This window comes from Neoarius graeffei, chromosome 9 (genome assembly GCF_027579695.1).
Source record: "Neoarius graeffei isolate fNeoGra1 chromosome 9, fNeoGra1.pri, whole genome shotgun sequence".
In the NCBI taxonomy this organism is placed as follows: Eukaryota; Metazoa; Chordata; class Actinopteri; order Siluriformes; family Ariidae; genus Neoarius; species Neoarius graeffei.
Genome location: NC_083577.1, coordinates 86,424,975 through 86,446,174, shown reverse-complemented (window position 1 = coordinate 86,446,174; position 21,200 = coordinate 86,424,975). Strand labels below are relative to the sequence as shown.

The 21,200-nt window shown below is 41.9% G+C and overlaps 1 protein-coding gene across 4 annotated transcripts in view; it reads left to right on the top strand.

The window, feature by feature from the left end:
• The window catches only part of dip2a (disco-interacting protein 2 homolog A), a 333,910-nt gene that overhangs the window by 272,745 nt on the left and 39,965 nt on the right, over positions 1 to 21,200 (top strand). For all 4 annotated transcript variants that reach the window (XR_009655398.1, XM_060930430.1, XM_060930429.1 and 1 more), the window contains 8 exons: positions 2,369 to 2,496; positions 2,617 to 2,731; positions 5,880 to 6,081; positions 6,275 to 6,375; positions 9,706 to 9,786; positions 9,871 to 9,994; positions 18,282 to 18,403; positions 20,221 to 20,332. Coding sequence is in view for 3 of the 4 variants with exons in the window: in XM_060930430.1 (XP_060786413.1) it covers positions 2,369 to 2,496; positions 2,617 to 2,731; positions 5,880 to 6,081; positions 6,275 to 6,375; positions 9,706 to 9,786; positions 9,871 to 9,994; positions 18,282 to 18,403; positions 20,221 to 20,332 (985 nt within the window). In the remaining variant the exon portion in view is untranslated. The remainder of the gene's footprint in view (positions 1 to 2,368; positions 2,497 to 2,616; positions 2,732 to 5,879; positions 6,082 to 6,274; positions 6,376 to 9,705; positions 9,787 to 9,870; positions 9,995 to 18,281; positions 18,404 to 20,220; positions 20,333 to 21,200) is intronic.

Genomic DNA, 21,200 nt, shown 5'->3' with positions numbered 1-21,200 from the left:
CCGTGGACTCATCCACGGCCAACGACATCACCTCGGCCTTCCTCAGTTTGTCCAAAAGCGTCTCGAAAACGTCAGATGCAAGGCACTCCACTCTCCTCATATTTGTTGTGTCAGACAATGGAATTTGCTTGATGATGTCCAGAACGTTTTTCCGAGTTTTCTCGTCTGCTACGGCCTCCTCAATTGACGCTAGCATACACTCTTTGACCGTCTCCGAGTACGTAAATGGCGATTTCTTTTTCCCCAAAATCCATGCCACTCGCAAAGATGCTGCCGTTGTCCTCTCTTGATCCGTACTGGTCTGAAACAATATTCGACGTCTTTGCTCATAACATGATGTGAGCGCTGATATCTTCTCCCTCCGAGCAACGGAGCCCGGCGGGAAACTAGTGTCGAATTTAGCATGAGCAGTCTTGAAATGACGCCTCAATTTAAAATCTTTACACACCGCAATGCATTCGTTGCAGATAAGACAAACTGGTTTAGCATTAACTGCGATAAATGCATACTTATCAGTCCATTCGCTATTAAACTGCCTGTTTTCCGAGTCAACTTTTCTTTTTCGTTGGGTAGATAAAGACGTGCTTGCATTTGTTTGCTTTGTCTGGTCTGTTAAAACATATTTCCGGTCTAATGATTCTTCTTCTGTTGCATTTTTTTTCATTATTGATTGGTTGGTTGGTATCCAACCAACGGATTTCTGGGCAACACACGGCTCTGGACCAAAAAACAGAGGCTTTCCGTAAAAGTATTAATGGGTGCCATCTGCTGGTGTGTGCCGGTACAGCATACAAAAATGCAGGCAATCTATCCGATGTTGGACCTCGCATCTTAACGCCATAGCCTACGGACGTGTTTACGGAATCTATTCACTCTCGCGTGTAATAACTAAATCACATTACACTTCGGGGGCCACTAGAAATCATCTCAAGGGCCGCATCTGGCCCCAGGGCCACCATTTGAAGAGGCCTGGTCTAGACAGTAGCCGAGAATAAAGATGCCTCATTCATGTGCTGCGTTTAACTGTACCAACAGGTTTACCGTCCAAACGAGATCACATGGGATTACCTTTCACAGGTGAGACTGGAAAAATACTTTTCAGTGTATTTGGTCATTATAACGTAATTTTACGAACAGATTTTCCTGACTTTGTGGCTAATATGAAGTCTCGTGCATAATAGCCGCTCGGTGAAACCTGTCTCCAAACAACGAAGTATTTCCTTCGTAACTACGCTGATAACACTTTGTGTTTTTGTCAAACATTGGAGCTTTGTATTCATTCTGAAGGTTTATTGTTATTAATATTGAATAAAAAGTAACTGGGATATATCATTGTTAATTATCATTCAAATTTTAGGTAAATTATTTTAATTTGCAGCTTATACGGATTTTATAAGGGAAATACGGATTTTGGAGGTTGGTTATACAGGTTTGATTGACCAAAGGTTGACATGTATGAATATATGAACATTTTGATAATTAATAGAACTTAAGTTTAATGTGAATTTAGTTTGTCATTTTTGTTGATCATGAATTATAACCATACCCTTGAATGTAGAATGCGATTTTATTTTGAATTCAAACAATACTCCTATTGATTTGAAACATATTTTCATGTAAATATATAAAAAATACAACAGATATTTTTTATCTACTACAGCTCAGATTGCAGGAAAAGTGGTTTGTAAGGCCTTATTTTTCAAAAATTTCCTGTGGGGTATTCCCCCCCCCCCCCCCCCCCCCCCCATTGGCTTTGGCTTTGTGTGTGTGTGTGTGTGTCTATATATATATATATATATATATATATATATATATATATATATATTTTTTTTTTTTTTTTTTTTTTTTTTGTGATATTTTTGTTTGGTGGTGTGCTGTGGGATTTTTCAAATGTAAAATATGTGCCGTGGCTCAAGAAAGGTTGGGAAACACTTATTTAGGGGTTTCATATAAAAGGGGGTGAATACACTCCAGATTTCTGTATTTTTTTTATTTTTACTTTTTAATCTTAATTATTGTTTGTCACAATTAAAAAAAAAAAAACAGAAATCAAATGTTGTGTAGGCATGTTATGTAAATCAAATGGTGCTAACCCTCCAAAGCTCCATTTTAATTCCAGCTTGTGATGCAACAAAACAGGACAAACACCAAGGGGGATTTTTGTGACTTTTGCAAGACACTGTAAGAATATATTCTTTTGTTATCCTTGAGTCAGGAGATCAATACATTCCATAGTGTAAAACGAAATTTTCTTAAAATGTTCTAAACATTATTAAAAAACAAACAAACAAAAAAAAATCATCCACACAGGAAGTGGTGAAAAATGCAGTGTTTTGGTGATCGTTTTGTGTTCCTGTGCTGTTGCCAGGACGACCTACTGTTTGTCGTAGGGAAGATGGACGGGCTGATGGTGGTCAGTGGGAGGAGACATAACGCTGATGATGTTGTGGCGACTGCACTGGCGGTGGAGCCAATGAAATTCGTTTACAGAGGACGGTGAGCAACTCATTTAGTGGTTTCGTATTCACCATTTGCCATGAAGTCACGGTCTTACTGCGTAACTCTGAGATAATTTACTGAAAGTTTGGACACGTGTGTGTGTGTGTGTGTGTTTAGGATTGCTGTGTTTTCTGTGTGTGTACTCCATGATGAGAGGATCGTTGTGGTAGCCGAACAGAGACCAGACGCCTCTGAGGAGGACAGCTTTCAGTGGATGAGTCGAGTTCTGCAGGTGCCCCTCCCGAGACACACACATTTGTCTTACTATCTTTCTGAGGACTTACCATTTACTTAATTATTAATTTAGCTCATTAACGTTCCACTACACCAAAAATTAACCTCATCCTCAATAATCTCATCTCATTATCTGTAGCCGCTTTATCCTGTTCTACAGGGTCGCAGGCAAGCTGGAGCCTATCCCAGCTGACTACGGGCGAAAGGCGGGGTACACCCTGGACAAGTCGCCAGGTCATCACAGGGCTGACACATAGACACAGACAACCATTCACACTCACATTCACACCTACGCTCAATTTAGAGTCACCAGTTAACCTAACCTGCATGTCTTTGGACTGTGGGGGAAACCGGAGCACCCGGAGGAAACCCACGCGGACACGGGGAGAACATGCAAACTCCACACAGAAAGGCCCTCGCCGGCCACGGGGCTCGAACCCGGACCTTCTTGCTGTGAGGTGACAGCGCTAACCACTACACCACCGTGCCGCCCCGAATCCCTCATGTTGACTTGTTTTTCCAATAAAATTGCCTGAACACTTTGCTGTCTCGTGCTCACAAAAGATCAGATCACTGAGAAAAATGTTGTATCCTTCCTAAAAAAAAAAGAGATCAATAATTTTCCTAATATTTTTTTTCATGGAGAAGGTGTATAAATATCAGTGATACTGTTTTGAAGAGAATTAACAAAAGTTTGAGCCTATTATTTATACACGGCGCATTCGAGCTCCACCGTCATTAGTCACGCTCGGTGTCCACAATTTAAAGTGAACATACCGATAAATTCTGGCTTTTAAATGTTTAAACACAAAGGATGGACCGATTTCACTGATGTGTTACTTTTAAACCTTCGAGGTGCAGAATTGTGATCTACAAGAAGAAGAAGCCTTTATCTCTAATTCTTACCCTGATATTTAAAACTCCAAATCTCGTTATTTGTGGCTTTTTGGTCTTAATTTCTGATTGAGTTTTTTTTTTTTTTCTCATGAATGGAAAATTAAACCAGTGGAAAATGGTTGCTGGTTTGTGACCGGGGCAACGGACAGAAATGAAGATTTTATAAAACACTGGATTTTCAAATGTTCATAATTTTGTTTTAAGACATATTTACAAAATTAAACAAGTTTTCAATTCAGATCTTCACACTCGGGGCGGCACGGTGGTGTAGTGGTTAGCGCTGTCGCCTCACAGCAAGAAGGTCCGGGTTCGAGCCCCGTGGCCGGCGAGGGCCTTTCTGTGCGGAGTTTGCATGTTCTCCCCGTGTCCGCGTGGGTTTCCTCCGGGTGCTCCGGTTTCCCCCACAGTCCAAAGACATGCAGGTTAGGTTAACTGGTGACTCTAAATTGAGCGTAGGTGTGAATGTGAGTGTGAATGGTTGTCTGTGTCTATGTGTCAGCCCTGTGATGACCTGGCGACTTGTCCAGGGTGTACCCCGCCTTTCGCCCGTAGTCAGCTGGGATAGGATCCAGCTCGCCTGCGACCCTGTAGAAGGATAAAGCGGCTAGAGATAATGAGATGAGATGAGATGAGATGAGATCTTCACACTCTTGATACGTTACACAACACCATGACGACTAATTTAAAACATGGACTCTCACTGCTACTGAGAGAACTGTAATATTAGTTTAAAAACAACAACAAAAATAACTTCTTCATCGGCACCAGCCAAATATCCCCACGTGGTCACATATTCCTGTTCTTGTTCTTGTGGGAACATGCGGTCTGAAGTTTCATCAGCACTGAGCTTCTTCCTGTAAACATCTCACAAGGCCGGAGACGCTGAGACAGGATCTCGAGCTCTCCTTTGTACACAGCATCATAAAGTCCTTAATGTTTTTAGCTTTCTGCAGTGTACCGTATGTGGACGTCGATTCAAATCTGAAACTGCACTGGAAATTCTTTAGTAATGAAAAACAAAGGGATTTTACATGCGTGAAAATTCGTAATTATTTATACTTTGAGGACTCAGAACACGATCAAAGGCAAAAACAGACTTTCTGGAGCATTTTTTTTTTTTAATGTTGATTTTATTTTTCCACTATGATAGCAAATTGTTTGGATTTATAATATGTATGATGTGTTGGGTGCCAATACTTTTGCAACATACATTGTCAGAGGAGAATATTTGAATATTATTTGAGAATTAGTTGATTGTGTGTGTGTTGTATATCTCCAGTCCTACATAAGGATCTGGTGACGGTGTATAATATACTATACTAAGTAACTTTAAAAACGCACAATGGAATTCAACACGATATCACTTTAGATCCATGCATATATTTGAAATTTATGATATTGTATGTAATGCACACACATCTTGAAACATCGATAAAGGACATTTATTGTCAAACTCAAGAATTAATTCACAATAAAAAAATTCAAAGTGACAGTTGGTCCATGTTCGGACCGTCATGCTGGAGATTCTGGGTCTGTGTCGTCCAGGGGTCTCAGCAGCAGTGACTGAGGGTGTCGGGAATCTGTCACGGAGGTGAGCTAGCCTGATGTGCTGATCCTGAACTGGCGTCGTGACTCGAGGCTGACCAGGGCGTGGACGATCCCTGGTGCTCCCTGTCTGTCTGTAACGCTGACTCAAACGGGAAATGGTCGAATGATGAACACCGAAGTGCCGGGCGACCTCTGTCTGTGTACTTCCGGCACGCAACATCCCGATGGCCTGTTCACGTTGATTTTGGCTTAGGCGTGGCATCTTCAATAATGACAATTTTCCCATCATTTCCCCCGGGGATTTATAGGCAAGATTGTGTGTGTACAGTGTATGCAAAATTTGTTTGAAAATTAAAGCCTGTCCATGTCATTGATGACCCGAGTCTTATTGTACGTTATTGAGTACAACTCGCTTAAATTCTGATTTGAGCACAGATTTGGAACTTATTCGGGCGGAACGAAGTTATTTTTCCATTGTGATATATTTCTTTTCTTCTTGAGATAAACTCAGCACGAATTCAGCAAGTTTTATCAATGTGCGTTTTTAAAGTTACTTAGTGTATATAATGAATAGCAGTATTTTTTTTTGTGATGTACTTGAGAACCTGGACATGAAAAGTACAAACACACACAATCTCTATTCCACTGCAGTGTGTGGTTGAGTGTATTCTTCTGATCTGTATCGTGTGTGTGTGTGCCAGGCGATAGACAGTATCCATCAGGTGGGTGTGTACTGCCTGGCGCTGGTTCCTGCTAACACACTCCCCAAAGCAGCACTCGGTGGGATTCATGTGTCTGAGACGAAGCAGCGTTTTCTGGAGGGAGCTCTGCACCCCTGCACCGTGCTCATGAGCCCTCACACCTGCATCACCAACCTGCCCAAACCCCGCCAGAAACAACCAGGTACACGTGTGTGTGTGTGTGTGTGTGTGTGTGTGTGTGTGTGTAAATATATAATTCAACACTTTCCCACACTGAAGCTTTTTACCTGATTTAAAGTTTAATGCGTGTGTTTGCTTCTTCCCCTGCTTTTTGCCCTGCCCTATCTTTCCTGTCCCATATTTACCCCACCCTTGTTTGCTCCGCCCCCTGTTAGAGGTGGGTCCTGCCTCCATGATTGTGGGGAACCTGGTTGCTGGGAAGCGAATCGCACAGGCCTGTGGGAGAGACGTGACTCAGTTGGAGGATCACGATCAGGCACGTAAGACACACACACACACACACACCTTCTTACCTGATAATATAATCCCCAACACCCTGTGCTGCCCCTGATCAAGTCAGCTGCCTCAAAATTTTAAACCTCTTTCAGTATAACACATTATTACACATATTAATGACTGTCATTCATTTAATTTATTTCAAATTCACATTAATCTCAATATTTTATATGAGAATATTTTAATATTAATCAATCAGCCTGGAACCTTATATTACACAAAGCATTCTATATCGCCTTTTATTTCAACCTTCTGTCACACTCTGAACTCTTAATGCCATCCCATCACTCCTTATCAGCCCATAATACCTCCCCATTCTACAGCCCCAATTCCAAAAAAGTTGGGACGCTGTGTAAAACACAAATAAAAACAGAATGTGAAGATTTGCAAATCATGGAAACCCTATATTTCACTGAAAATAGTACAAAGACAACATATCAAATATTGAAACTGAGAAAGTGTATTGTTAATTAGGTTAATTGGCAACAGGTCAGTAAGATGATTGGGTAGAAAAAGAGCATCCCAGAGAGGTGGAGTCTCTCAGAAGTAAAGATGGGGAGGGGTTCACCTCTCTGTGAAAGACTGCGTGGGCAAACAATGCAGCAATTTTTAAGAATAACATTCCTCGATGTAAAATTTCAAAGAATTTGTGGATCACATCATCAGTGGTCCATAATATCATTAAAAGATACAGAGAATCTGGAGAAATCTCTGTATGCAAGAGACAAGGCTTTGACTTTCTGCTTTCTGTACATATTAAAACTGCATGGCTCTGTAGTAAAAGAGTCCAGGTGCTAAACTGGCCTGCTGCAGTCCAGACCTGTCTCCCATTTAAAATATTTGGGACGAAGTTTCTCTTTCAAAACGACAGCAAGTGTCGTTCCAAACATTTATAGAGTGTTTGTTAAAAGTAGAGGTGATGCAACACAATGGTAAACACGCCCCTGTCCCAACTTTTTTTGAAACGTGCTGCTGACATCAAATTCAAAATGAGCATATATTTTTCAAAAACAATGAAATTTCTCAGTTTCAACATATTGTCTTTGTACTATTTTCAATGAAATATAGGGGTTCCAAGATTTACAAATTATCACATGCTGTTTTTATTTACAATTTACACAGCATCCCGACATTTTTGGAATTGGGGTTGTACGTTTTATTATCTTGTCACCCCATAAATCCCTCCATAAGATGGTAAACACCATCGCCTCATATTAAACTGTACGGTATGTCCTCAAATTTGTCCTTATTGTTTCTACGATATAAAATTGTCTCATCAGACTCTATGACAAGGGTTTCCAAACTTTTTGGGGCAAACAATCCCAGATGAACATTGTGAATTTTCTGAGACTTCAAGCCTTGAGGTTTTGGTTCGTTTTCATTGTTCATATCAGCAGATCTGTAATTCCATCTTCATTAAAACTTTCAGTAAATTTTCTAAATATATTTTTGCTCTTGGGTTTTTCTACAGAATCAGAGGCACATGGTGGCACGATAGTCACACGATATTTCGTGAAATCTGATGCAAGTGAAGTGTCAGAATAGCCAAAAAGGACTAAATTAACACACACACACTTTAAAAATGGCTTGTTTGAATGAGACTCAAAGTCACATTTCAAAACAGTAGCACGCAAAATCCGTATTCTCAGTTAAAGTGATGTCTCGAATAATAATGTAAAGTAAATGGATAAAATAAAAGCCTGAATTCTCTGATGAGCCTACAGTACATGAGGTCATGAGCCCTACTTTCAGAAACTCGTGCTCTACATGATATGTTTCAAGCTCTTTTGTATTCTTTGGTCCAAACTCATATTTCTACCTCAGGAAACATCAGTTTGCTGTATGAAAGTGAAGTTTTTGAAAACTGAGAGCACTTTAAAAGAATAGACATTTCCATGATACTGTATGGAAGCCAGTGTTGTAGCTGAGTCACTAAACCTCGAGTCCGAGTCCAGTCTCGAGTCCCCAGTGTTCAAGTCCGAGTCATTAAATTAAATTTGGAGTCGAGTCCGAGAACAAGACTCCATCCGCACCATGTGACGGTTGCTGTTGCTGCCTATACGTGAAAGCGTCTCTGATATGGTGTCGGACTAACGTTCCTGCTCGACTGCCCCATTTTAGTTAACAGGCTACAGATAAAAAGCTTGTTCATCGCTCAGCAAGCCCCGCCCACTATCAACAGGGAAAATAACATGAGAGAGGGTTAACACTAGCTAGTTCATCACTCAACAAGCAAGCCCCACCCACTATCAACAGAGCAATGAACATAGCGTGTCACTTCCTTCTCTGGGTGGAGTCTTACCAAATGACAATTGAAGTTCGAGGTTGTCCCCGTCGTCTCCTCGATAGTTCTTCTACATATGGAACACATAGCAGTGCATTTTTTCCCACTGCACGAGAAGTCTGTATAAGCAAAGCGGACAATCCTAGCGGCGTCTCTCCAGGCTTTTTAGCACCGTTAACGTTAGTTTGTTCCTGAACATGACGTATGAACAGGTGAATGTGCATTCTCTTGCACAAAATTAGTATAAAAATTAATGTAGGTATAAATATCTTATGCCAAATTATTATGGCGCGTTACAAAAAAATAAAGAAAAAACCCGAGTCCTCGTCTCTAATTTACGAGTCGTAATACAGTTAATGCACGAGTCCGAGTCCAAGTCCGAGTCATCGGTACTCAAGTCCAAGTCAAGTCACGAGTCCTTAAAATTAGGAAGCCATTAAAGATAACAATGATTATTGTTCTTATTATTAAGAACAAGTTTTTTAGTCGCAATGCTAGCTTACTAACATGCTAATCTGTAAGTGTGTAAGTACAAGAAACGCTTGTGTCAGCATCTCCACTCTACTCTTACATATTATTACTGTGTTGGAGGAGGTTATATTTTCGCCTCCTGTTTGTTTGTTTGTTTGTTTGTTTGTTTGTTTGTTTGTTTGTCTGTTCCCAATGTAAATCAAGTATTTGAAAACTGAGAGAACTTTAGAAGAATAGACATTTTTATTTCCAGGAATGGCTTTTGATGAAATTTTGAGGAAAGGTGAGCCATGGGCCAAGGAACAATTAATTAGATTTGGATGCAAATCCAGATGTGGATACAGTTTTGTTTTTAAATCTGTTCCCAATGTAACTCAAAAACTAGTGAACGGATTTGGATGAAATTTGGTGGACAGCTTTAGTATTATCCTAGGTTCAAGTGATTTTGATTTTAATGTTGATAATACATGGCTTAGCGGCGGTATGGACTCTACCGAGTGTCGTAGTTAGTAATGCTATCATGCTGACATGGTTGTGTGTTGTGTGTACTTGCAGTTTCTGTACATGCAGGATGTTTTGCAGTGGAGAGCTCAGGCCACGCCCGATCACCCACTATTCCTGCTGCTCAATGCCAAGGTACGCTAGCACTGACGTCAGCTTCTGAATGCTGTGGAAGCTGAGTGATCTCAACACTAACTGTGCTTGGGAAATGTGTTTTAGGGTGCCGTGGCGAGCAGTGCGTCCTGTGTGCAGCTCCATAAGCGTGCTGAACGTGTCGCTGTGGCTCTCATGGAGCGTGGCAGACTCAACCCAGGAGATCACGTCGCACTTGTTTACCCACCCGGTAAGAGACATTTGGAAAGATCTGTGTTGATTGTAAATGATCCTCTGTGCAATTCATCTAAGTTTAAGTCTAGTAGTACCAGATCAACTTTTCTGTGTAAAGTTAAATTGCACTCAGCCGAGGCATGAGACTGTCACTTAAAGAGTTACACTGGAACAGGAAATATGTTCTTACTTTAGTGCACAGCTTCTTTGAAGAGATGTCTATGGGGTCTTTTTATTCAGTGAAGTCTTCAGATCAGTTAATAAACTCAACGCTAAGCTTTGTCTTTTAACAAATCATACTTCAAGGGTTTCGGTTTATTCAAATTACATAACGAAATCAGTATAACCTTTGAGTACAAAATTAATCTGAAACAGTCGTAAACAAGACAAGACGACATGGTCATCACTATCCCCCGCCACGAGCATTTTATGAAGACTTCTTAACACTTACGACCTTTTAAGCCCATTGCTTTAATATTGACTTATGATGTCTTAAGTGCTATGACACCTTCATAAAACGTCACCCAGCTGTCTTCAGTAGCATGAGCATGCAAAGTTTCATTGATGTAGCTTATGTAGTTTCTGAGAAAACTTGTCCAGATCGAGTCCACCTGTACAAAGTCGAATAACATAAATCAAGGGCCATAACTCTGAAAATAATAATTTCTCATAAACGATTTTCGAAATCAACTTAGATCATGAATAGTAATATGAGCACAAAGTTTCACTGATGTAGCTTATGTAGTTTCTGAGAAAATTTGTCCAGATTGAAACGGATGGATAGAAGGATGGACAGACTATGTAGTGAAAGTTCATTATGTCTAACTATTCAAACTATTCTTTAAGTTCGTTTCTTAAGACAAGGATTTTTTAAGATGTTACCTTGTTGTTGACAGTTTCGGCGATAAACTTCCGCCTTCTTCAAAACAGTCACCAGATGTCGAGTGGTGACGTGCCTTATCAGCTGATGTTACTCTATGGAGGCGTGAATGTCCCGCCCAATTTGACAGGTAGTCCACGCCTCCTGCTGTCAGGTCGCTCCTCCAGGACGGCGCTCCAGGTGTGCGACAGCGCATACGCTCCCTCATCCCGCTTCATAGTCCTCTGCGCCCGCTTGCATATCTCCACTGCCTCTAAAATCCACCGCTGGTATCTATTTTCTTCAGTGCGAATGACTCTGGCCTCTTCCCAATTCATTATATGATTTTGCCCTTTGCAGTGGTCTGAAATGGCTGATTTTAGGTTTTCTTGGTTTGCTTTTTCTTTTTCGGATCTTGTAAGTCTTTTTGTTGTTTCTTTTTCACATTCTATTTGGTGTTCTTTTCTGCGAGTATGGAAGCATCTGCCCGTTTCACCAATATAGATTTTATTACATGAACGGCAAGGGATTTCATAGATGACGTTGCATTTATTGTCCAGTTGTATTTTCAACTGGACAATAAATGCAGTTGTTGTATCAACACCCCGGTCAAACCATACAAGAACCTCCGACAGCTGCTAGTTCACCCCAAAGACAAAATACAACTGGACAATAAATGGAGCGTCATCTATGAAATCCCTTGCCGTTCATGTAATAAAGTCTATATTGGTGAAACGGGCAGATGCTTCCATACTCACAGAAAAGAACACCAAATAGAATGTGAAAAAGAAACAACAAAAAGACTCACAAGATCCGAAAAAGAAAAAGCACACCAAGAAAACCTAAAATCAGCCATTTCAGACCACTGCAAACGGCAAAATCATATAATGAATTGGGAAGAGGCCAGAGTCATTCGCGCTGAAGAGAATAGATTCCAGCGGTGGATTTTAGAGGCAGTGGAGATTCGCAAGCGGGCGCAGAGGACTATGAACCGGGATGAGGGAGCGTACGCGCTGTCGCACACCTGGAGCGCCGTCCTGGAGGAGCGACCTGACAGCAGGAGGCGTGGACTACCTGTCAAATTGGGCGGGACGTTCACGCCTCCATAGAGTAACATCAGCTGATAAGGCACGTCACCACTTGACATCTGGTGACTGTTTTGAAGAAGGCGGAAGTTTATCGCCGAAACTGTCAACAACAAGGTAACATCTTAAAAAATCCTTGTCTTAAGAAACGAACTTAAAGAATAGGATGGACAGACTGACGAACTCCATTCCTATATCCCCCTGCGCACTTCGTGGCGGGGGATAAAAAATAAAATAAAAACAGCTGCAATGAGCAGTTCTTTCAGCAGTAAACCCGTGATAAATTAAGTATCAGATCTGAGAGCAAATAAATGATTGACATATAAAATGTCAACAAAAAGGCTTCCGTAATAATGTCTTTAAAAATGCAGATTATAGAACCTGAGTTCTAAGCATCCTAACTCCCTCGGCAACCCAAAACATACTGGGGTTTACCGTACGTCTTTTACAGTTAATGAGCCAAGCCAAAAGTAAACCATAAACCACAGAACATCCTTATAACATCAACAAGCGTCTATAAAAAGTATGGGCGCTGTGTGAGACGGCTGCCTCTCCAGTAGCTCTGTAGTTTTTAGCTCTTTAAACCTCTTTTTTCCACCTTTTTTTACTTTTCTGCTCTTCTTACAAAGACATAGTGTGTTTAACTATATAACATGGATATATTTAACTTTAACATGCAACCAGGAGCCAGTTTTCTCGCTTATTCGAGAGAGGAGCTGCTGGCCCTGAAAACAATGGGACGAGCCGGGATACGACACCCCATCCCGGCCGAGCTGAGGAGGAAACCCAGGGGCTGCAAGGCTGAAGCTAAGCTAACGGCTAGGCTAGCGGACAACCGGCGGCGCTACAAACCATCCATTCCCTCCGTTATCATGGGGAATGTGAACTCGCTGCCGAATAAGGTCGACGAGTTTTCCGCTCTGAACAACCAGCGGATTTACCGGGAGAGCAGCTTATTTATCTTTATGGAGACATGGCTAACATACCTTGTACCGGATGCTAAAATGGACCTGCGGGGATTCACTGCTGTGAGAACCGACAGAGACACTAACACATGCGGGAAAAGCAAAGGTGGGGGACTCATCATTTATGTGAACAACCGCTGGTGTAACCTGGGACATATCTCCGTAAAGACAGTTTTATGTTGCACGGACTTGGAGCTGCTAGCCGTTAGCCTGTGGCCATATTATCTGCCGAGGGAGTTCAGTCACGTGATCACCATCTGTGTTTACATCCCTCCGAGGGCAGATGCAGCCGCTGCATGTGAAAGGATTCACTCTGTCACAGCAAGGCTGCAGACACAGCACCCTGAGGCATTTATCATCATTTCTGGGGACTTTAATCATGCTACGTTGGACTCTACTTTGGCTGCTTTTTACCAGGCTGTGGATTGTCCAACAAGGAACAACAGGACAATTGACTTGCTGTATGCTAATGTGAGGGATACATACAGAGTCCCACCCCTCCCCCCACTAGGGAAGTCTGACCACAACCTGGTTCTTCTACAGCCGAAGTACACCCCCCTGGTTCAAAGGCAGCCTGCAACAACTAGCTCTATCAGGAGGTGGTCCCCTGAAATGGAAGATGCCCTCAGGGACTGTTATGACATCACGGACTGGGATGTGCTGCTTAGCCCACACTGTGAGGACATAGAGGGGCTGACACACTGTCTGACAGATTACCTTAACTTCTGTGCAGACGTGGTCTCCCCCGCTAAGACTGTACAGTGTTACCCTAATAACAAGCCATGGGTAACACAGGAAGTCAAAGCTGTCCTCAACAGGAAGAAGGTTGCCTGCAGGAGCAGGGATAGGGAGGCAATGAAAGCAGCACAGCAGGAGGTAAAATGCTGCGTGAGGGAAGCTAAGGACAGCTACAGGAGAAAGGTGGAGCAGAAGCTGAAGGAGAACAGCATGAGGGAGGTCTGGGAAGGTGTGAAAACCATCACAGGCCACAATACAAAGACCAGAGTCATTGAGGGGACAGTGGAGAGGGCGAATGAGTTGAATGACTTTTTCAGTCGGTTCAACCAGCCCACGTCCCCCCCACCCTCTCCCTCACTGCAGCCATCTCTCCTTCTTCCCTCAACACACGTCCCCCCAGTCATCACAGCAGCCCCCTCCTCCCCCACCTCAACACAGACTCCTCCATGCATTACTGCAGACCAGGTCAGAGGTCAACTGAGGAAGCTTCACCCCAGGAAAGCAGCAGGCCCGGACAAGGTGTGTCCCCGACTACTGAAGACCTGTGCTGCTGAACTGGGTGAACCACTCCAACGCATCTTTAACCTTAGCCTGCAGCTGGGGAGAGTGCCCACCCTCTGGAAGACATCATGTATCGTTCCAGTTCCCAAAAAGAATCGGCCCAGCGAGCTGAATGACTTCCGACCGGTGGCACTCACTTCACATCTGATGACATTGGAGCGGCTCTTCCTCAGCCTCCTCAGACCCCAGGTACAACATCCCCAGGACTGTCTGCAGTTTGCGTACCAGGCAGGTGTCGGTGTGGAAGACACCATCCTCTACTGTACCTGCTACACCAAGCCCACTCGCATCTGGATAAGGGAAATGGCACAGTGAGGATCCTCTTCTTGGACTTCTCGAGTGCCTTCAACACCATTCAGCCCCTATTGCTTCAGGACAAACTGAACAGGATGCGAGTGGACCCCTGCCTGGTCACCTGGATCTCCAGCTACCTCACTGACAGGCCGCAGTACGTCAGGCTGAAGGACATCATGTCTGACACTGTGATTAGCAGCACCGGAGCACCCCAGGGCACAGTGCTGGCCCCTCTTCTCTTCACCCTGTACACCGTGGACTTCTGCTACAACTCGGAGCTGTGTCACATTCAGAAGTTTGCTGATGACACAGCCATCGTTGGGTGCATCAGTAACGATAGAGAGGAGGAGTATAGGAGCCTGGTGAGGGACTTTGCTGTGTGGTGCAACAGGAACCATCTGCAGCTCAACACCTCAAAGACCAAGGAGCTGGTCATTGACTTTGGGAGGTCCAGACCAAGGTCACGACCAGTTCTGATCGAGGGAGTCGAGGTGGAGGCTGTGGATTCCTACAAGTACCTTGGGCTGTGGCTAGACAGCAAGCTGGGCTGGACTTGCAACACCAATCACTTATACAGGAAGGGACAGAGCAGGCTATACTTCCTTAGGAGGCTGCGGTCCTTTAACATCTGCAGGAAACTCCTGTGGATGTTCTATCAGTCTGTGGTCGCCAGTGTCCTGTTTTACACCGTGGTGTGCTGGGGGGGGCAGCACATCCAAGAAGGACACATCCAGGATGGACAAACTGATCAGGCGGGCCGGCTCTGTGGTTGGCATGAAGCTGGACTCTCTGGTGACGGTGGCAGAGAAGAAGACTATGGACAAACTATTGAACATCATGGACGATGCCAGTCACCCTCTGCACACCGTCATCAGCAACCAGAGGAGCCTGTTCAGTGACAGAATGCTCCTTCCCAAGTGCAGGACGAACAGACTCAAAAACTCCTTTGTCCCTCACGCCATCAGACTGTACAACTCCTCTCTGGGGGGGAGGAGGGGTAACAGGAGGACAGAGGACGGGAAGGAGCAGTAGCCTAGCCTAACAATAAGCAATACCGGACAATGTGCAATATAAAGTGCAATATCTCTCCTGCTGCTGCCCCCCTTCTCCCACCTTCCTCTCTGACCCATATCTTATTCTTTTTATATTTGTATATGTAAATACTTAATGTATTTTAATTTATCTGTAAGTTTTCTCTATTTCTTTTCTCTGTTTATCTGTAATGATGCTGCTGGAATCTTAATTTCCCTGAGGGAACCCTCCCAAAGGGATCAATAAAGTTTTATCTCATCTCATCTCATCTCATCTCATCTCATCTCATCTCATCTCATCTCATTATCTGTAGCCGCTTTATCCTGTTCTACAGGGTCGCAGGCAAGCTGGAGCCTATCCCAGCTGACTACGGGCGAAAGGCGGGGTACACCCTGGACAAGTCGCCAGGTCATCACAGCCTCTGCAAGACAGGATAAATATATTTCTTTACCCATAATCCCTCAGTTTGTTTACACAGACGAGAGACACTCTGTTCTCTAGTCAGCCGAAACTGCAGGTCCAGGGGGACTTCTCCAACTCCACAGAGGTTTCAGTACGAGACACAAAGTTCACAGAACGCTGTCAAGTAGACAAAGCTTCAGTTTCCTTCATCAGCCTGATGAGTCACTGGCGATATGGAGCTCTTTGCAGTCGATCGCTGACCTCCACAAGCTTCTGCTGGTTGTCTTCAAAAAGGCTCCTATGAGCTCTCTTCTATTTCAGCGACATTTTCTGCAACGCTTCTTGGCTTCGCTTTTCTCCTGTCTTTCTTCCTGCTTTGGGATCTAAATGCATAAATTCCATGACAAATTTTGTGCATTTGTCTGCACTCGCATTGCGGGGAAACTCTGGATGCTCACTGCCCTGCACTTGTTCTGCCTGTTTTGGAGATAGATTTTAATTTGTCACCCCGAAAGTATGTAGACTACAACCTTTTGCAATGTATATCACCAAGACGTGGCAGTAAAATTTCTTACAAGCATTTAATCAGGAAACAGCAGCTAGACTTAGAAATGCACAGAATATTTAATAAACTTCTCGGATTGTATAGAGTTGAATGAAACTCACTCAAGCATTCTCTTGGACAATTTTCGTCATGTTGGCTGGTATTTACTTGTTATCCCCCGCTAGCGAAAGGCCCGAAGGGGGATTATGTCGTGGCAATTTCCATCCATCCGTCCGTCCATCCGTCCGTCCCGGGAAGGGTACTCACCTTCTGAAATCAACTCCTCTCACAATTTTTGGAGGAATTTCATAAAACTTGGCAGGATTCTTTGTTATATGTCGGTAATACACGTATTGTAATTTCGTTAAATTCGGTCACATTTTACCAGAGTTGCAGCCCTTGGTTAACAAAATTATAATTTGACAATTTCATGAGTGTGTTTTCCTTCTGAAATCAACTCCTCTCACATAATTTGGAGGAATTTCACCAAACTTGGCAAAAGGCATTATTATATGTCGGTAATACGCATATTGCTATTTTGTTCAATTCGGTCGCATTTTACCAGAGTTCCAGCCCTTGATTAACAACCTTGTACTTTCACAATTTCATGAAGGTGCGCTCGCCTTCTGACATCAACTCCTCTCACAATTTTTGGACGAATTTCTCAAAGTTTGGTAAAAGGCCTTGTTATATGACGGTAATACGCAGATTGCAATTTAATTTTGTTTGTGAAAATTTTCCCAGAGTTTTGACCCTTGATTAAATAACTTGTACTTTGACTATTTCATGAGGGTGTACGTTCTTCTGAAATCAACTCCTCTCACAATTTGTGGAGGAATTTCACTAAACTTGGCAAAAGGCTTTGTTATATGACAGTTATACGCAGATTGAAATTTCATTTAATTTGGGTCAGTTTTACCAGAGTTATGCCCTTCATTATTAACAAACTTGTACTTCGGCAGTTTCATCAAGGTGTGCTTGCTTTCTGAAATCAACTTCCCTCACAATTTTTATCCCCCGCTGGCCAAAAGGCCCAAAGGAGGTTTATGTCGTAATGATGTCCGTCTGTCTGTCCCGGGAAGGGTACTCACCTTCTGAAATCCACTCCTCTCACAATTTTTGGAGGAATTTCACAAAACTTGACAGGATTCTTTGTTATATGTCAGTAATACGCATATTCCCATTTCGTTCAATTCAGTCGCATTTTACCAGAATTATGACACAGTTGCCAGCGGGGGATATTGTGCTCTCAGAGCACTCTTGTGTTCTTGTTTGTTGCCGGTTTGTTTATTCATTCGTTCATTAAAAATGGGACTTTTAATTCACTTGTACCACAGCAGTTCATACTAATAATAATACTGACAGTTTTATTGAACAATGAGCATCACATTGTACTTTTTGTCCATTGAAAGTTACGTGTAATGCTGCAGAACGTCCACGAAACAAGTGTGTTACTGAGACTTTCTTATAGTGAAAAACTTAAATGTACTGGAGACTCCTTCCATAAATATAGCTGTTCCTATAGAAATAATAACACACTAGAAGGAGCACATTAATATAAACCTGTGGTTTGCTAGAGTCAATGAATGAACACCTTTTAACCAATCAGATTTGAGAATTCAAGAGCGCTTTGGTATAAATTGATATATATTAAAAATGTAATAAATTCAAAAGCCCCTAGGGTGTGTGTGTGTGTGTGTGTGTGTGTGTGTGTGTGTGTGTGTGATGTACTAGCGTCCAATATTTAATAATGGACCATACATAGGTAACATATTCCTGAGTAATGAATATCAGCTGAGTGAAATGTCTCTGCTTTGCTGCAGGCATCGACTTGATTGCTACGTTTTACGGCTGTCTGTACGCCGGCTGTGTTCCAGTAACGGTTCGCCCCCCTCACCCACAGAATCTGGCCACAACACTACCCACCGTCAAGATGATTGTCGAGGTAAAATTACACCGTATTGAGTACATAACGTGAGGGTCTTATCACTGCAGGCTATAAATCATACAAATACGATCAAATGTACAATACGTTCATACCGTAGCTTTGTTAAACTAGGAGAAATTTCGGACGATGTCAATTTGATAGTGTATGGCATCATGGTTTAAAAAACGCATGATAGCAGCTTCCATAGTTAAGGAGTTAGACGTGACATAATGCTAGTGTAATAAATAACCTCATAATAAATAGAGCAATTTCAATTACAATTATCGACACCCTAACAATCTTTCGGCCGTTGCAAGAGTAGAAAAGGCTTTCAATACGTAAATTGTGCATGAATAATTACTCAGACTTCCATTGGAAAAAAAATGAGTTGATTCCCAATTACTTAGCCGCTAAGTAATTGGGAATCAACTCATTTTTTTTCCAATGGAAGTCTGAGTAATTATTCATGCACAATTATTATGCACAATTATAATAATTGTGGAACAGTGTCACGTGATCTGATACGCTAAGTCTTAGCGTATCAGATCACGTGACACTGTTCCACAATTATCGACACCTTTGTCCACAATTATCGACATCCAGATGATAATTTATTTAAAAAATAATCGGTATGTGGTATTAAGTTAACAAAACATAGTTTTTATTTGAAATGTGTTTTCCATAGACTTATATTTAGTACAAAATATATTTTATATAAATATATGGGTGTCGGTGTTTACGTAAATGAGGAATTAATTCTAATGTTTGTAAACAAATGAACTGATAATGTTTAACCTGCATCAGAAAATCTTTCTGTTCCACTTTCCACCCGCTTTCTAGGTATTTTCGTAGATCACATTTTGTTCATCATTCGTTGTTGTTTGTATTAATTTCTAGTTTTGTCGTTTACCAATAAATGTCAACAGGAAATTGAGATTGTAACCACATGAACATCCACGTCAAAGGTCGCATATCATTCCTCGAACCAAAATATAAAATGTCTGCTTATTATTATAATATGTGGTAGATATTTACAACAAACTGAAAATGGAATAGAAAAATCTGAATATTTCAAGCATGTAATTTTTTTTATACACTAGGAATTTAATTCTGGTCTAATTCTATTTACTGCAATCGTATTCCAAATACTCTATAAACATTCCATTCTGTTATAAATCAGAAAAAAAATTATAAATCACAGCACTTTTTTTTAAGTACTTCATCTACTTCAACAATGTTACACAAAGATCGATCCATAACAGTTGTACCATAAATGTCCCTTAATCCCACAGGGTGTCGATAATGGCAGACACCGGTGAAAGTGATCACTATTATCGACACCTCACGTGACTTTCAAACGCGCGTTTAGATACAAAATGGCGGCTGTCACATGAAAGCGTAAGAAACAAAGTAGGTTTCGACGAGGAGATCATGAAATATCGGTGAATTTGATCAGTAAAAACATGTCCATGATCTTTCCACCATGCTTACCTGCGATGATGATAACGTCCGGGTTTTCCGAAAAATTGCTGCTTGTGTTAAAAAAAATTCCATCTCAGGTAACGAGCTGTGTCCTCAGACGACAAGAGCAAAGGGCGAGGCAGGTCTTCCGGTTGATTAATTAACCAATAATAACTGTTGGAACTGAAACTCACCTTTGTAAAATTGTTTTTTATTGGTAAATCTGAAAAGGTGTTGATAATTATGGACTGTTGATAATTGTAGCCGCCGCTCTAGTACAGTTTAGCAGTTTAACCAAGTAAGCTTGGGCAGTCACTCATTTTGTGTGTGTGTGTGTGTGTGTGTGTGTGTGTGTGTGTGTGTGTGCTTTGCAGGTCAGTAAATCGGTGTGTATCCTGACCACACAAGCAATAATGAAGCTCCTGAAATCCAAAGAAGCCTCAACTGCCGTGGATGTAAAAACGTGGCCGATGGTACTAGACACAGGTACAGAGACCAGGGATAACATTCTGAATGAATGATTATAATATATTGAGTTGTGATAATGAAACATTCAGTAAATAATAACATCAATGAAACAGTAAATAATAAAATCAATTCCACAACTGTAGTAATCCATATTATGTCAAGAACCAAACAACTAAGTAAAGAGAAACGACATCCAGCATTACTTTAAAGTGCACATCACGGGTAAATTCAGGAGCAAGATCAGTGTAATTCTCCTATTTTATATTAAACTTTGGTCAAATATCTGTCTCATTTTGCATTTTGTGCAATTGTTTTACCTTGCGCAATACCAGAAAAATTCAGTTGAAATCAAGCCATTGAGGCGAATTGGTCCGCCTCTGAAAAAACTTACCGTTTGGATTTCCCGCCAAACATTGATTTCCGTGACATCGCGTGCGGGACGCCTCCCTCTGAATCCTACGCCAGCGCTGGTTTGTTTATGAGAAAACGACCTGGTGGTTTTCTGCAAATTTCTTCAATGTTATCACGTAATTATTAAAATGGTTAACAGATGTATCGTAGGAGGGTGTAGCAACACCAATCTTGATGGGATTAGTACTCATCATTTCCCAAAAGACCGGACAATGAGAGAGAAATGGGAGCGCTTGGTCTACACAGGCTGTGCACTGAAACCGTGCAAAGCTCGCGCAGCCTGCTGGCGCTTCCGCAGGTGACGTCACGAATCTGGCTCCAGACTCCCTTGGGATTTTTCCAGACATGTTTTGTTATTTTATTTTATTTTTTTCTGCTGTAGACAGATGGCCTTGTGCAAAATTACCCTTCTGGATGAGTGTGTTAAGGGACATACTTTCATATAAAAAAAAAAAAAACACAAAATTGGTCCAGA